The sequence below is a fragment of the Bufo bufo genome, chromosome 11 (assembly GCF_905171765.1).
Source record: "Bufo bufo chromosome 11, aBufBuf1.1, whole genome shotgun sequence".
NCBI classification, from domain to species: Eukaryota; Metazoa; Chordata; class Amphibia; order Anura; family Bufonidae; genus Bufo; species Bufo bufo.
The window spans coordinates 36,245,074-36,262,195 of NC_053399.1; the positions used below are offsets into that span (position 1 = coordinate 36,245,074).

Sequence of the window (17,122 nt, forward strand, 5' to 3'; positions counted from 1 at the left end):
GTGGGGCTTGATCACAGAAGACCATGGTGACATAACAATAGACTGTTTTGTGTAGATATGTGAGAAAAGAAATGGGACCATGCTCCCTAAGATGGCATCATATAGAGAGATGCTTCCTCTGTAATACAGTACAGCCCAGACACATAATATCTCGGCAGAAATGCTTGCCTGAAAAAACAAAGAAATGATAGAGCTTGCCTATATTTCTACTACTCTGATTTAATTGCTAATTAGCTTTCCATTATCATGAATTTCATGATGGCTCGTGTGTCTCCTCCCATCCATACCTAGCTGATGATCTTTGAAGAACAGAATTAAGGAGGTGTTTATATGCAGTGGTGTCTATAATTTAGAAGCAGGCGTGGTGAAGAATGTATATTTACACCTTCTCTAACTTTTCCACACAGCTCATACTGGAGTTTCATCTTTTATTGCCAGCGAGTGACATACAGTTGTATCCTCATTACTTCTCCTGACTCCAATGTAATAAACACAGGGCTTACACCAAGGACTTACAAGGATGGCCCGGATACACTCTGCTGCCGCTTTTCACGTGAGTCTGAAATTTTTAATTTGTATCCAATACAAATAATTTCATTTAATTGGCATGAACATTTTGTATTGTATAATAGCTTCCATTGCGTTACTGTTGTATAATTTCTGTTTGGGATGGTCTCATAATTTTAATACAATATATGGGAATCCTGGAACAATGGGATGCTCGCACATATGGTCCCAGATAATTGGACATTGGTGCAGGACAATGGCACACTGGCATTTCTGGCCTCAGGGCAGTGGCATAGGAACCACCATGGGATGTATTGTCTATAAGATGAGTCCACCTCTGGGACCCGCTCCTACAATGAGAACGGAGCGGGGAAATGAACGGAGGGCGCACTGCGCATGCGCAGCCGCCCTCCATTCATTTCTATGGGGCCGCCGTCTGTCCCATAGAAATGAATGGGAGCAGGGGCCGCGTGTGTGCGGTGCACTCCCATTCACTTCTATGGGAGCAGCGCTTGGTGGTTGACGGACCCTGGGAAATCTAGGGTCCTCCAGCCACAGCTCTCCCCGCTCCGTTCTCCTTGTAGGTGTAGGTACCAGAGGTGGGACCCGCACCTATCAGACAATGGGGGCAATATCCTAGCGATATGCCACCCTTGTATGTGATGGCAAAACCCCTTTATTTACAAGTTATGGTTATTAGAGTTTTGGAGAAGGGTCGTTAATCCAGGGAGTTATTCTGAGTGACAGATTTGGAGGAATTTTTGCTAGGAATTCCCCCCCCCCCCCCATCCCCCTAAGATGAGGAAAATTGCCCTCCACCTTATGATAGGTTGTCAGTAGTAGTCTCATAAAACCCTTTTAAAGCCTCATTCACACATCCATGTCCGTGCTTAAATTCGTGAAAAGGTAATCAGTGATGCCTCCGTGACTCATCTCACGGACAGGACTCATCTCAGGGTAATTTGCATATGTATCAAATCAGTTTTTTTACACAATAAAAGCACACAGAGCTATGGGGACTGGATATTGCGGATGTACTAGCGGCCATCTAGCAACCCATGTCCTCAGCTCTATGTACAAAATCCAGGTGACAGGTTCCCTTTAATTGGTCCATCTGCTATGAGGGTGCAACATAGGTAGCCCACGGACGGAAAAGACTGTCATCTGAATCAGGCCTTATTATTATAAGCAGAATAGCAAAGCAGTGTATGTATTATATGCAGTGTGAACACCAAGAGGGCGGTGGTCCATGACACACAGGACACCAACACGGGACGCACTTTGGGAGCTTCTGGTCCTCCTGAGATACGGATAGTGGGTTGTATGGGTAAGCAGGAAGCGGTCCGAGCTGTCCGAGTCTCTCCGCAGTGTAGAAGGCGTGCGCTCCTGCTGTCCCCCCTGGTCTTTGTAGTCTATGAACCTTATAACATGGCCAGATTCTGCAGAATCACATGCTTGTAGCATGACGGCAGGATAACTAGTTATTAGTCACTGTTAACTAGAGACAGTAATTCAGTTAAGTATGCGCATACATGAATATATATCATCAGCTGTCTTTTATCATCCGGCTTGTATCAGGACGGATGCTCTTCTTCTTTCTTTCTTTTTTTTTTTTTTTTTTTAAATGGAGTCCATCACAGTTATTCTTTACCCTGTGTTTGTACTGGTACAGTACGGGCCCCTACTTCATGCGTAGCCACTGGGCACAAATTGGAGGCACTGTACAGATCGTTAGGAAACTGCTTACACTGCAGTCGCCTTATATAGTTTTATGTTTCTGCCTTACACCCTCCTTGTTATATCTGTTCTACATTGCTGAATGGACGTGTTATTTCTATAGCATTCTTGTGGTGCTTGCTATGACGTGTGAGCATGTAAAGCCATTTCAGTCCTTGCCAGGCTGGGCACATAGGCATCAGACTGATGGAAATTGTGTATGGTCTATGGCCGCACAGTATATAGCCATAAGATCTTCCCAGTCAACCTGCTTTACTTTTGGTTTGTTACTGCTGATTTTTAAGCAGTTCTCTAAGGGTCCATTCAGACATCCGTATGTGTTTTGCGGATCCGCAAAACACGGACACTGGCAATGTGCGTTCGGCATTTTGCGGACCGCACATCGCCGGCACTGCCATAGAAAATGACTGATCTTGTCCGGACAAGAATAGGACATGTTCTATTTTTTTTCAGGAACGGAATTGCGGACCCGGAAGTGCGGATCTGCATTTCCGGATCCGGGCAGCACATCGTGCGGCCCCATAGAAATGAATGGGTCCGCAATTCCGTTCCGCAAAATGCGGAACAGAATTGCGGACGTGTGAATGGACGCTTATACTAATACTGTGCGTTAGTGCTGTCTATTTTTCTCTCTGCTTGGTTACAGAATGTTAACCATTTATACTAAGATATTTGATTGATGGCTGGACACCTTTAGGGCTCGTTCACGTGTCCGTTAGAAATCCATGGATAATCTGTGCGTGTTCAATCTGTGAAGATGTTCGTTAAGAATCCGTGTTTGGTCCATGTGTCCGTTTTTGGCCCTCCATGTGTCATCCATTTTCCACGGACATGCCCACCAGAACACCTCAGAAACAGGAGCCGTGTCTGCATCACATGATAATTTGTAGTGCCCTGGACTGAGCAGGATCACGTGGCATGTAACTCCACAGAAATACAAATGGGTCTGCAATTTTGCGGAGCGGGTGTGGACCCATTCATTTTCAATGGGGCCGCAAAAGATGCGGACAGCTCAAAATGAATTCCCTGGGCCTCTCCTACTAATGGTTCGTGAAAAACTACTGACAGAACACGGATCTGGCCATCAGTGTTGTGGCAGTGGTTTTTCACGGACCCATAGTCTTCAATGGGCGTGTTTTTTCTGCATCCCAAACAAAGTAGTGCAGGTTCCTGCGATTTTAGTGGAAAACCACTGATGTGGTCAAACACATTAGAATCAATAGGTACGTTTGCTGTCTGTGGAGACCATGGACAGAAGTCGTCTGTGATTCACTGAAGTGTGAATAAGGCCTGACATTACATTTTTCTTCTTAAAACCAAAAATATATTTTAAATTACATTATCTTTACAGTATGAGTGCTGTATGCTGAATTTAATCAGAACCAATCACTATGACTGAGAGTTATTCTAGCGAGTGTAATTATGGACTTAAAGGGGTTGTCTCGCGTCCGCAAATGGCACGTATTATGTAGAGAAAGTGAATACAAGGTACTCCCTAATGTATTGTGATTGTCCATATTGTCTCCTTTGCTGGCTTGAATTATTTTCCCATCACTGCTCGTTTCCATGGTTACGACTAGCCTGCATCAGCGGTGACCGTGCTTGCACACTATAGGAAAAAGCACCATCCTATGTGCACTCCCGTGGTCCCGGCCACCAGAGAGGTCGCCACTTTTTCCTATACTGTACAAGCACGGCCACCACTGCTCGATTGCAGGGGTGGTCATAACTTCTGGATACGAGCTGGGCATAATGTGATGGAAAAATTATTCAGGCCAGCAAAGGAGGCAATATGGACAATCACATTAGTAAGTGTCTTATAGTAACTTTCTCTACGTGACAAAGGCCATTTGCTGAAGTCGGGCAACCCCTTTAATAACCACCCCTTAAAATGGCAAAATGGGGCAGAAGAATCTCTTCCTAATGCTGTGTGTCATGATCGTGCTCTGCTGCTCTTAAAAATATCTGGTGACATGCCCACCAGAACACCTCCGAAACGGGAGCCGTGCCTGCATCACATGATGATTTGTAGTGCCCTGGACTGACTGAGCAGGATCCATGTAACTCCACAGAAATACCAAGGGCTTTCTGTTCAGCTAAGGGTCCATTCACACGTCCGCAAAATGGGTCCACATTTTCAAAAAAAAAAAGAACATGTCCTATTCTTGTCCACAGACACGGACAAGAAAATGCATTTCCATTATAGTGCCGGCCATGTGCAGTCGGCAAAATGCCGGTGTCCGTTTTGCAGATCCACAATTTGCTGACCGCAAAACTTGCGGACGTGTGAATGGACGTTTTTGGGTCAGTTTAGCAAATATAATTGTACCCACACGAAAAACCTTATTAAGCTTTCCTACTAATGTCCTTATTTTAATATATTGTAGTGACGAAGGCATTTTAATGATATTGTGAGTTGAGGTGAAATGAGCAGAAATTCTTCACTGACGGGCAAACTAGGAATGGGGCCCCCATGCCACCATGACCACTTTCAGCAATATGTTGAGAAACACAAATGAGGGCTCTCTCAAATGCTCAGGACTAAGGCTGGGTTCACATCACGTTTTTGCTATCCGATTAACGTATACAAAAAACATATACGTTAAAGGATGCCTACAGCTGGGTTCACATGGTTTTTGGTCATACATTCAATGTATACAAAAAAAAAAAAAGTACCGTATGTGTTAATGGATGCTTCAAATATGCCATACAGTGGCATCCGTCACCATAGAGTTCCATTGTAAAAAAATATATATATATTTTTTTAAAGATTCACAGGATGGGAAAAGCATAGCAGACCACGTTTTTCCATCCTGCAAAGTCCAGCAAAAAAAAAAAAAGTATACATTAAAGGATATTATTTTTTTGGTTTACAATGGAACTCTATGGTGACGGATGCCACTGTATGGCATCTGTTTGAAGCATCCGTAAACATATACTTTTTTTGTATACATTAAACATATAAGACAAATGTGATGTGAACCCAGCCTAAGGCCTCTTGCACGCAAACGTGTGCGCCCCGTGGCCGTGCTGCGGCCGCAATGCACGGACACCGAGCGTAAGGCAGCCGCAGCAGATCGCGGACCCGATTACTTTAATCCGCCCGTTCCGCAAAAAGATAGGACATGTTCTATCTTTTTGCAGAACAGAAGTACGGAACGAAACCCCACAGAAGCACTCCGTATTTTGCATTCCGTATATGGGCCGTTTTCTGCGTTCCGCATACGGAACCTTTTATTTCAATGGTTCCGAAAAAGATGCAGACTCTGTGTGCTGTCCGCATCCATTGCTCCGTTCCGTGGCCCCGCTAAAATTATGAGTCCTGTCCTATGGCAGCGTCAGGTGGGCGCCGTGTGTGGCAGCGTCAGGTGGGCGCCGTGTATGGCAGCGTCAGGTGGGCGCCGTGTATGGCAGCGTCAGGTGGGCGCCGTGTATGGCAGCGTCAGGTGGGCGCCGTGTATGGCAGCGTCAGGTGGGCGCCGTGTATGGCAGCGTCAGGTGGGCGCCGTGTATGGCAGCGTCAGGTGGGTGCCGTGTATGGCAGCGTCAGGTGGGTGCCGTGTATGGCAGCGTCAGGTGGGCGCCGTGTATGGCAGCGTCAGGTGGGCGCCGTGTATGGCAGCGTCAGGTGGGCGCCGTGTATGGCAGCGTCGGGTGGGCGCCGTGTATGGCAGCGTCGGGTGGGCGCCGTGTATGGCAGCGTCGGGTGGGCGCCGTGTATGGCAGCGTCGGGTGGGCGCCGTGTATGGCAGCGTCGGGTGGGCGCCGTGTATGGCAGCGTCGGGTGGGCGCCGTGTATGGCAGCGTCGGGTGGGCGCCGTGTATGGCAGCGTCGGGTGGGCGCCGTGTATGGCAGCGTCGGGTGGGCGCCGTGTGTGGCAGCGTCGGGTGGGCGCCGTGTGTGGCAGCGTCAGGTGGGCGCCGTGTATGGCAGCGTCAGGTGGGCGCCATGTATGGCAGCAGTGGTCTTATGTTTAGTGGATGATGTTAGATAAATGTAAAATTGTCTACGTTTATTTCTGCATGGGAGACTAGCAATGGTTCCCTGCAGAAATATCAGCCTCATAGCGTTATATGGGCCTGTGCATTATATATGTGAAATACCGCAAAGTTCGTACTCCTCCTCGGCGAAAAATACTCCTCAAAATTGTTAAGAGGAGTATTTTTATTCTTCTGGGAAAAAAAATGTAGTGCGACCTCTGGATATAATCAATTTATAAAATACACAAATGTAACTAATAAAAACCTTTTTTGTTACATTTGAGTATTTTAATGTATTAATTGTTTATATCAATTGGCCTTGAGCGCCTCACAATTACTACATTTCCTGTAAATTCTTTGGTCTGTGGGCACCAGACAGGTGAGTGTACACGGCATATTTTGACGTATTGATATCCATATATATCTAAGTGACCTGTCCGTTACATTTATTTTGTCCTTTACGGACTCTGCAGGGTAGAAAAGCGTTGTGGTGTGCTATGCTTTTGTATCCTTTTTTCAGAACGTATACTTTAAACGGATGACAAAAATGTGGTGTGAACCCACCCTAAAGCCTTATTCACACGTCAGTGTTTGGTCAGTGATTTCTATAAGTGACTAAGAGCCAACACCAGGATTGGAGCCTCCACAGACATAAGGTATAAGATAAAGATCTGCACCTGTGATGTCACTGTACATGGATAGTGCACACAGTGATGTCACAAGATTGGCATAATACACAAAGTGATGTCACAGTGCAGAAATGATAAACACTCTAATGTCACAGCGCAGGGACAATCTACTTTGTGGAATTACACAAACAGTGATGTCACACAAATGCGTGTATGATGTCACAGTACAGTAATAACTTAGTGATGTCACAGCACAAGAAAAATGCAAAAAGAAATGCAGCACAGCAGGGATAATGCAAACAGAAGATATACCCAAGACACGCTGTATAGTAAAACTTAGGGTCCATTCACACATCCGCAAGTGTTTTGCAGTCTGCAAATTGCAGATCCGCAAAACACGGACACCGGCCGCGTGCGTTCTGCATTGTCCGGAAGTGTGGATGCGGACAGACCATGGTGTGATGTCTGCATCTTTTGCGGCCCTATTGAAATGAATGGGTTCGCACCCATTCTGCAAAATTGCGGAACGGATGCAGACCCAATTATGCGGACGTGTGAATGGGTCATTTTAGTAGTAGTTTGGGGGATGTTTCGGAGCCAACCAATTATAGGCAATGGACACCTTTCATTCTTCTGCAAGTGACCTCATTAGAGGTGATAAGTGAGCAAAACTAGTTTGGACCATTATAGTTTTCAGTCCTGTGAGTGAAGTATACTGTTACAAGATTACACAATAAACCATACATTCTTCACATGAATTTCTGAATAAGGAACGCCTGGAGTTATAAGGAGGAGCTGCCTTACCCGAGAAAGCATGGCCTCCATGTTATGTCACAATACTGTATATTTGTACAGTGCCTGGACACATTTCTGGAAAGACTGGTTATTAGGACTATCCTGGCCCTATTCTAAGATCTCATAAACTGTAAAACATTGCTTAGAAAGTCACGTTATATTGCCACGGTGAAGGATTGTGTATATATAGCTAGCGCTGGAATGCCACCTACACAGATACAGCTCCCATTCACCGGAATTTATAGATTTTACAGTAGAAGTTACATCACTACTTATGACTAATTATTTTGTCTTTAATAAAAAAAATATTTACAGGTGAAGGGAGTTCCAATGGGGGCTTAGGTATTCACCATCCCTTGCTAATTTAGCTGTAGCGTATTGGGAAGAGCTGGTTCTGTGGTCTGGTATGGCAGATACATCGATGATTTGCTCCTCATCTGGGGGCGCCGATGTGTCTGCCATACCAGACTTCATTGCATACGTCAATGATAACCCCTATAATTTGAAATTCACCCACCAGTTTCATGCTTTGTCCATTCCTTTTTTGGATTTAAAATTAACAGGTGTACCCGGCCAAGTTATAATGACGGAGACTTTCCACAAGGAAGTCTCTGGCAATTCGATATTAAGGGCTAATAATGGTCACCATCCGGGTCATACCGTTAAAGCTATACCGGTGGGCGAATACATCAGGGGGCCCGCAGGAATTGTAGCACGGATGTGTCTTTCCGGAGGGAATGTGAGGTGATTTGGGATCGTTTAAAACAAAGGGGCTATGCAAAAAGGATGATGGGGTCACAAAAAGAAGTCGATTGCCCCAGACAAACCGACACTGGTTCTCACCTTTAGTAGACAATTCCCTCAGATTGAACAGGCTGTCAAAATGTGCCCCCCGATCTTATATGAAGATCATCTTTGCTACAACTTGTTAAAAAAAATGGATGTAGGATTGTCTCCAGACGCCCTAGTAATTTAGCAAATGTACTGTCTCCATCTTTGTTTCCTCCGTCTCGGGTTCAGACTAGGACAACGTGGATGAAGTATCGGGACTTTAGTAGGTGTGGAGGGCATCCCTGTAAAATGTGCAATTCCGCATATCCAACCACCACCTTTGATAACTCCATGCATACTGAACAGTTTACTATTAAGAGCTATATAAACTGCAACAGTATGGGAGTCATCTATATAATCAAATGTACTGGCTGTGATCTTACGTATGTCGGCAGCACTGGGAGGCAACTTAAGGTTAGACTACGGGAACATCTCAACTACATTTCCAACCCCCTGGCAGCGAGTCACTTCATTAGGGTACACAACAGAAGGGTAGACTGTTTCAGGGCTTATGCTATTGAAAAAGTGACACCTTCTCCCAGATCAGGGGTCACAAAAAATAAGATCCTTCTACTGGAGGCTTTCTGGATGTTTAGGCTAAAAACATGGCATCCGATGGGATTGAACCTTAGGAGAGAATTGAAGAGGACCTTCCATCGGTCCAAACATTGTAAGATAATTATCAGTCTACATAGAGCGGCGCCCAGGGATCTCACTGCACTTACTATTATCCCAGGGCGCCGCTCTATGTAGTCTGATAATTATCTTACAATGTTTGGACCGATGGAAGGTCCTCTTCAATTCTCTCCTAAGGTTCAATCCCATTGGATGACATGTTTTTAGCCTAAATATCCAGAAAGCCTCCAGTAGAAGGATCTTATTTTTTGTGACCCCTGCTCTGGGAGAAGGTGTCACTTTTTCAATAGCATAAGCCCTGAAATCGTCTACCCTTCTGTTGTGTACCGCCATATTTTTCTAATCCTGGGCAACCGCTTTGAGTGTTGAGTTTAAGATGTCTCTCAGGTCATCATCTATTATTGAATATATAAAAAAATGTATAGCTCTTCTGCCAAAAATTTATACCACACATTCCTCAAAGTTTATGGATTAGTCATGTAGTAACAGAGGCTTCAAGATGGAAGATGGGGCATAAAGACTTTAAAGATGTATGGTCTCGATGTTCTCTTGCCTTACTGGATATATTAGCAGCAGGCGGTAATACAAAAACAATTCCTCCTCTGCATTTAGAGCCCCCTGTAAGTTTGTAGATTATTGCACAGTATAGAAACACATGAAGTGTAACCATATTAATATGGTTGTGATACCATTGTAACATAATTGTGTTAAAATATAATTTGTTACTGTACTAATGCAACTTTTCTCATTACAGGAAGATAGTGCGTTTAGCTTGGTAACAGTCAAAGTTGTACAAGCCTCACATATACCATGGGCTGACTGGAGTAAGTATGATTGCTTTCACAATGCGTCTTACAAGAAATATTTAGGCTAGTTTCACATCTGTAAGAAAATTTAGACAAGCACATCCATAGTCGCAGGTGCACATCCATAAAGCTAGCATCCAGGAACCAAACAAAAACAGGTGTCTCAGCACCACATCTCGCATACTAGGGATCGACCGATATAGATTTTTTTTTAGAGCAGATACCGATAATCTGTGAACTTTCAGGCCGATAATTTATACCGATATTTTATATCTCATAATATATATTTTATTAGTTGGTAGTCACTGAGGTGGTGGAAATTTGCATTTGGCACTAGTATATTATAAATGTAAATTTAAATTAATAAAGCTTTTAGTTGGTAGTCAATTTATAATTTACATTTATAATATACTAGTGCAAAATGCCAATTTCAACACCACCGCCCACTCCTCACTGACTTTATTAACCCCTATCAGACCTCAGATCAGCGCTTTATAAACCCCATCAGCCTTTTATTAACCCCTATCAGACCTCAGATCAGACCTTTATTAACCCCTATCAGACCTCAGATCAGACCTTTATTAACCCCTATCAGACCTTTATTAACCCCTATCAGACCTCAGATCAGACCTTTATTAACCCCTATCAGACCTCAGATCAGACCTTTATTAACCCCTATCAGACCTCAGATCAGACTTTTATTAACCCCTATCAGATGAATAAAATAAAAAACTCCTCACCTCTCCTGCACCACGGCTCCTCTTAATCTTCGTGCCCGCGCTTCACTGTCGCCGGACTTCACATGGCCGGCGCTAAATAGAAAATGCCTATTTTTGTCTGCGATTGGGAACCCAGAATTAGAGTCGTGTGAATGCACCCTTACTGTGAATGCAGGTCCTGTGCATGTACATAGCTTACCTGTACTGTATATGTAAAATACAACCCTACAGTTATTAAAAAGGTCATTTATTAACAATAGTATAACAGAGGTTTGCCTTAAAATCAGATGCTTAAGGGGGTTGTCAACTTTCTGGCTACTTGTGACCAATGTGTATGACAGATGACTATATGGCACTTACTAATGTAGCCTTTGTTGATATTCTGTGCCGTTTGCTATATTTCGAAAGCCATGTCCCCTTGTTGGGCAAATCTTCTGTGCTGGCGGCCACATAGAGGTCCTGCCTATAAGGTGGCCGTTGATGGAGAGTCATGTGACCAGACACATTGCTCAGCCTCATCCATTCAAACACATTGCTATAAAGGAATGTTTAAAGGGGTTGTCCGAGATCATAAAAAATTGGCTACAGTGGTCATATAACCGGTGCGGTCTGCAAACAAACAGCAGGAGACGGTCTGGACCAGCAAAGCCGGAGAAAGAGGCGAGTATGTAATCATTTTTTCTGGCTCGTATCATTGGGGGACACAGAAGACCATGGGTATAGCTGCTGCCACTAGGAGGCGACACTAAGCAAAAAAGTGTTATCTCCTCCTCTCATCTATACCCCTCCTGCAGACACTGAGCGACATAATCAGTTTTAGCTTAGTGTCCTTGTACTTACGACTAGGATACTGTACATCCTGTAGCATTACCCCCTTCCATAGGTGGAGTACTTGCACTATTACAGGATACTGTACATCCTGTAGCATTACCCCCTTCCATAGGTGGAGTACTTGCACTATTACAGGATACTGTACATCCTGTAGCATTACCCCCTTCCATAGGTGGAGTACTTGCACTATTACAGGATACTGTACATCCTGTAGCATTACCCCCTTCCATAGGTGGAGTACTTGCACTATTACAGGATACTGTACATCCTGTAGCATTACCCCCTTCCATAGGTGGAGTACTTGCACTATTACAGGATACTGTACATCCTGTAGCATTACCCCCTTCCATAGGTGGAGTACTTGCACTATTACAGGATACTGTACATCCTGTAGCATTACCCCCTTCCATAGGTGGAGTACTTGCACTATTACAGGATACTGTACATCCTGTAGCATTACCCCCTTCCATAGGTGGAGTACTTGCACTATTACAGGATACTGTACATCCTGTAGCATTACCCCCTTCCATAGGTGGAGTACTTGCACTATTACAGGATACTGTACAGCCTGTAGCATTACTCTCCTTTCATAGGTGGAGTATTTGCACTATTACAGGATACTGTACAGCCTGTAGCATTACTCTCCTTTCATAGGTGGAGTACTTGCACTATTACAGGATACTGTACAGCCTGTAGCATTACTCTCCTTTCATAGGTGGAGTATTTGCACTACCACGGTATACTGTACAGCCTGTAGCATTACTCTCCTTCATAGGCAGAGTACTTGCACTACCTCTGCATACTGTCTGACCTGTAGCACTACCCTCCTTCATAGGCGGAGTACTTACACTACCACTGTATACTGTACAGCCTGTAGCATTGCTCTGCTTCCTTAGGCGGAGAAATTCCACTTCCACTGGATACTGTACAGCATGGGTGTCAACCATGCGGCCCGCAATGAATATCTTTGCGGCCCGGCAGTCTAGTATCTCTGAACATGAGCGCGCTGCTATCGGCGCGCTCATGTTCTCTCACCAGCACGGGGAGAAGGAAGCTGTCCTCCCTCCCCCCTGTGCTGCTGCCGCTGCCACCAATGAGAAGAGAGGGGGGGAGGAGGGGCGGGCGCACTGCGCCACCAATGAGGAGAGAGGGGCGGGCGCACTGAGCCACCAATGATAGGACTATTCCCATTTCCCACACAGAGCGGCGCCCAGCGATGTCTCAGCACTCACCATTAGTCCTGGGCGCCGCTCCGTTCGCCCGCAGTGCCCCATTACTGTCTCCTCTCCTGCTCCACATGCTGCTGATTACTATCGGAGCGAAGGGAGGAGACATCAGCTTCACTAGTGGGCGTTCCTTCTCCCTGCGCTGCGATTGGACAGCGCTACAGCCAGGAAGAAGGAACGCCCACTAGTGAAGCTGATGTCTCCTCCCATCGCTCCGATAGTAATCAGCAGCATGTGGAGCAGGAGAGGAGACAGTAATGGAGCACTGCAGGCGAACGGAGCGGCGCCCAGGACTAATGGTGAGTGCTGAGACATCGCTGGGCGCCGCTCTGTGTGGCCTGATAGTAAGAGTCAGTCTTTAACACAATACAGGAGGCGGGTGCCGGCAGCAGAATCGCATTGCCGGCACCCTGCCGCTGACAGGGAGCTGCGATCAGAGGCAGTTAACCCCTTAGGTGCCGCACCTGAGGGGTTAACTGCTGATCTGCCAGTACCAGCCTCCTGTATAAAGGGGTAATTTATCATTGGTGGTGCAGTGTGCCCCCCCCCCCTCAACCCCCCCATCCCATTAAAATCATTGGTGGCACAGTGCGCCAGCCCCTCTCAACCCCCCCAGTATTAAAATCATTGGTGGCAGTGGCCACAGGGACCTCTCCCCTCCCCCTCATTGGTGGTGCAGTGGCAGCTTCTGATCGGAGCCCCAGCTGTGTAAGCCTGGGGCTCCGATCAGTTACCATGGCAGCCAGGACGCTACAGAAGCCCTGGTTGCCATGGTAACATCCCTGATGCTGTGTGCACAAGGCACAGAGCAGCAGGGACAGTGTGAGGTCCTATTCACCCTGATAGAGCTGAATAGGACAAGGGATGAAAGATCCCAGGTTCTCGCCCCTAAGGCTACTTTCACACTTGCGTTCAGAGCGGATCCGTCTGAGACGGATCCGCTCATATAATGCAGACGGTGGATCCGTTCAGAACGGATCCGTCTGCATTATATTGTAAAAAAAATTATTTATTTTTTTGATGCGGCCCACATAAACTTAAATTTTGTTTTTTTTGGCCCATGTTAGCCTTTGAGTTTGACATGCTTGCTGTACAGCTTGTATTATTACCCTCCTTTCTTAGGCGGAGTATTTGCACTACCATTGGATCCTATTCATTCTGTATCATTGCTCTTTTTTCATAGGCAGGGTATTTGCACATGGGGCCCTATACATCCGGTAGCAAGGCTTCTTTCCATAGGTGGAGTATTTACTTCACCACTGGATATTGTACAGCCTGTCACATTACTCTCTTTTTATAGACTGAATACTTTAAAATCGCCTTTATCCCCCGTCATAGGCGGTATTTTGGCACTGCCACGGGATACTGTGACTACTTTCACACTATCCTTTTCCTCAGGTAGTCATTGTACGGATTGGGGTCGGGCACCTACATGGCAGCCTCTGTCTTTCCAGGGTGTTGACCCACAACATGCCTCTCCTCGTGCCTTGAATCCCCATGCGGAGCATTCTAATTTTGTTGCTTTTCCTTGGCACGCTCGGCGTCCACACTCCTTCAGTAGGTGGAACGTCTGCACCTACTGCCAGTTTTCTTCCTTCGCCTGTGGAGTATTGCCCTACCAACAGTTCATATTGGCTACTGCTGTTTGACCTCATTTTCAGGTGGAGTCCCCCCTCTGGAGAGGCCATGGGTGCTGGTTTGACCTCCCCCTACGAGGCAGTCTTTGCGCTGGCCGTACTCCTGTTACGTGGCTACTACTGTGTGACCCCTTCCCAGGGGGAGTTTTTGCGTTCTTCCTTTAAATGCGGACAGTCACTGTTTCTGGCTTACAGGACACATTGTCAGTGGGTGCGGTACTGGAGGTTCTTGCCGCATCCCCTTCCTTTATGTCGGGGATCGACCGTGGCATTTCATGCGGTTTTCTGCAACACATTTACCAGGCATGGTATGTATGGTGTTCCTAAGGGGGTGGCTGATATAGGTTCACTTATTCCTTATGGCGCTGGTCAAATGCCCATACCAAGCCATGCTACATGTGATGGGTTTGCTCACTTCTGGTTGGCACTAGTGATGTTTTCTGTACCTGGTATAACCTACCGATTTCTGTGGGGCTGGCTTAGCGCCTTGTTCCCTTCACATGTCATGCACTGCCTCTACCATCTGCTACGGTGACAGCCTCAGTGTTCCCTCCTTGTGGAAGTTTGGCTATGCACTTATCCAGTTTGCCTCTGTGAGTTGTCATACTGTCCTTGTTGTCGCCACTTACACTAGTTCTATACTAAACCATATCAGCCTCTTCTACTTCTCCCCTTCCGCAAGACGAGTAGTTGCACTTCCCCAGATACTGTTTCTGCTTGCTTGGCCAGTTTCCATAGCCGTTGGGTTCTTGTAGGCCCCCTTTCTGCTGTGGAGTATTTGTGCGGGTAGTATGGTTCCGTTACCATTTTTTCTGGGACTTTGGGGCGTTTGACATCCGCACTCCCTTCCTGGCCCAGTGTTTATCCCATATCTGGTTCCGGTCTGGCCGTTTCATACATTCCTCTCATAGCTTCCTTCTCCTCTTCTTTAGGCGGTACTTTTTCTTTAGCTTCCGGTTAGGTCTGCCAGTTCAGGCAGCCTTCCATAGGTATCAGACGGCTTCTCTCTTCTCTTGTTATGGAGCTTAAGGTCCTCCTCTCCATGTCTCTGCTTACCACATTGTCATTCTCCTTGGGAACATTCTTATGAGACAAACCCCTTGGCCATAGGTCTAAAGGGTAAGTTTTTTTGATCTCTGAGGACACTCTTTTCCTACCAGGTTACTCCCCAACTTTTTTGCGTTTTTTTTGGGTCGGTTCCACTGCCTTGTTCCCATTGTCTCTTCTCTCCCTCAATATTCTTTTCTTGTGGGCCATGGTCATGCCTGATATCCAGGTTCTCTAGCCCTGATTTGTTAATGGTTCTGCTGGAGTGCTCTTCTCCTTTGACAGCCTGGTGTGGAGTTGGGGGTGGTCGCCTTCTGACACTTTTACTACCTCCCCCATGGGGGGGCAAGATTTGTCACGTCCGCAGTTCTCTGGCCCTCGGTATCCAGACACCATCTTCAGTTCGTTTTCTTCTCATGCCATGTCGTGTCTGTTGATCACTCTAGGGGGGTCATTTCCTGGGGTGCTGGTCCTTGGGTATCACCTTCCTTAGAAGTCTTCTGGGCCCAGGCTATGTTTTCTCTCTCCGGTATATTCTGTAGTCGCTCTGGCCTCTGACTTGTTTTTATTCTTTTCCATCTTGTGGATATTCGGTGTGCTCTCCACTTCTTCCGAAGTCTTCTAAGCCGTGGCTTATGTCCCCGGGGCTGTTTTTCTTCTGCCCAGCCGGTGCATCTGGGTATTCAGACGCTCTCTGACTGGCCTTCCTGGGAGTGTCTCTTCCTGTCCTCCCCCCGCAATTCTGTGTGGGGAAATATGACAGGCCTTGGATTCGTTCTGGTCTTGTTCCCTCCCCATGGTACTAACGTCCCATGGTCTTCTGTGTCCCCCAATGATACGAGCGAGAACATAGGATTTTTGTCTTACCTGTAAAATCCTTTTCTCGCTGAGTTCATTGGGGGACACAGCTCCCACCCCGTAAGTAAATTGCTGGCTCTCCTTGATGGGTCCCTCTGGTTCTTGATTCTGATCCCTATTCGCCTTTCTTACTTTTTATTCTGTTGTGGGCTTCTCCTGGCTGCTCCTACGACTGATTATCTCAGTGTCTGCAGGAGGGGTATAGCTGAGAGGAGGAGATAACACTTTTTTGCTTAGCGTCTCCTCCTAGTGGCAGGAGCTATACCCATGGTCTTCTGTGTCCCCCAATGAACTCAGCGAGAAAAGGATTTTACAGGTAAGACAAAAATCCTACTTAATCTTACAGAACTTGGTGTATTGCTCAAATTTTTTATTATCTTGGAAAACCCCTTTTAAAGTTGAAGAACCATGAGTAAAAGGTAGTTTCTTGGTTTATCCTTCTGACAGCTGCTTTCTCTTTACAGTGAGCCATGCTGATTGCTATGTGTGTCTGTGGCTACCAACATGCACTACAAAAATCCTGAAGACAAAGACTGTGGCAAACACCAGTGACCCTGTATGGAACGAAACATTTCAGTTTACCATCTGCAATAATGTGAAGGTAAGAGGAAGAGACATGGGTTTGTTAGTGGCCCTTTATTCTTTACATGGATAATTAGTCTATTAAAAGACAACTGTCACTTTATTTAGGCTGCTGTATCTGAGGCAGCATAAACCTGGTAATAGATTCCCTTTAATAAACACAAATGTCCCCTAAAATAAGAGTGAAATGAAGTGTTCCTTTTATAGGGGTTTCTTGGGGTTGTGCAAGAATAGGGTCGAGGGTTTTGACAAACTCCTCAACCCATTTTGCTGGACTTGTAAAGGAAAGATTACTTACCT

The 17,122-nt window shown here is 46.0% G+C and overlaps 1 protein-coding gene across 1 annotated transcript in view; it reads left to right on the forward strand.

The window, feature by feature from the left end:
• The first annotated feature begins 415 nt into the window (after window positions 1-415).
• The window catches only part of PLA2G4B (phospholipase A2 group IVB), a 68,886-nt gene continuing 52,179 nt past the window's right edge, over window positions 416-17,122 (forward strand). Inside the window, exons 1-3 of the mRNA XM_040412756.1 lie at window positions 416-553; window positions 9,871-9,940; window positions 16,705-16,841. Of these exons, the coding sequence (XP_040268690.1) occupies window positions 521-553; window positions 9,871-9,940; window positions 16,705-16,841 (240 nt within the window). The 5' untranslated portion in view covers window positions 416-520. The remainder of the gene's footprint in view (window positions 554-9,870; window positions 9,941-16,704; window positions 16,842-17,122) is intronic.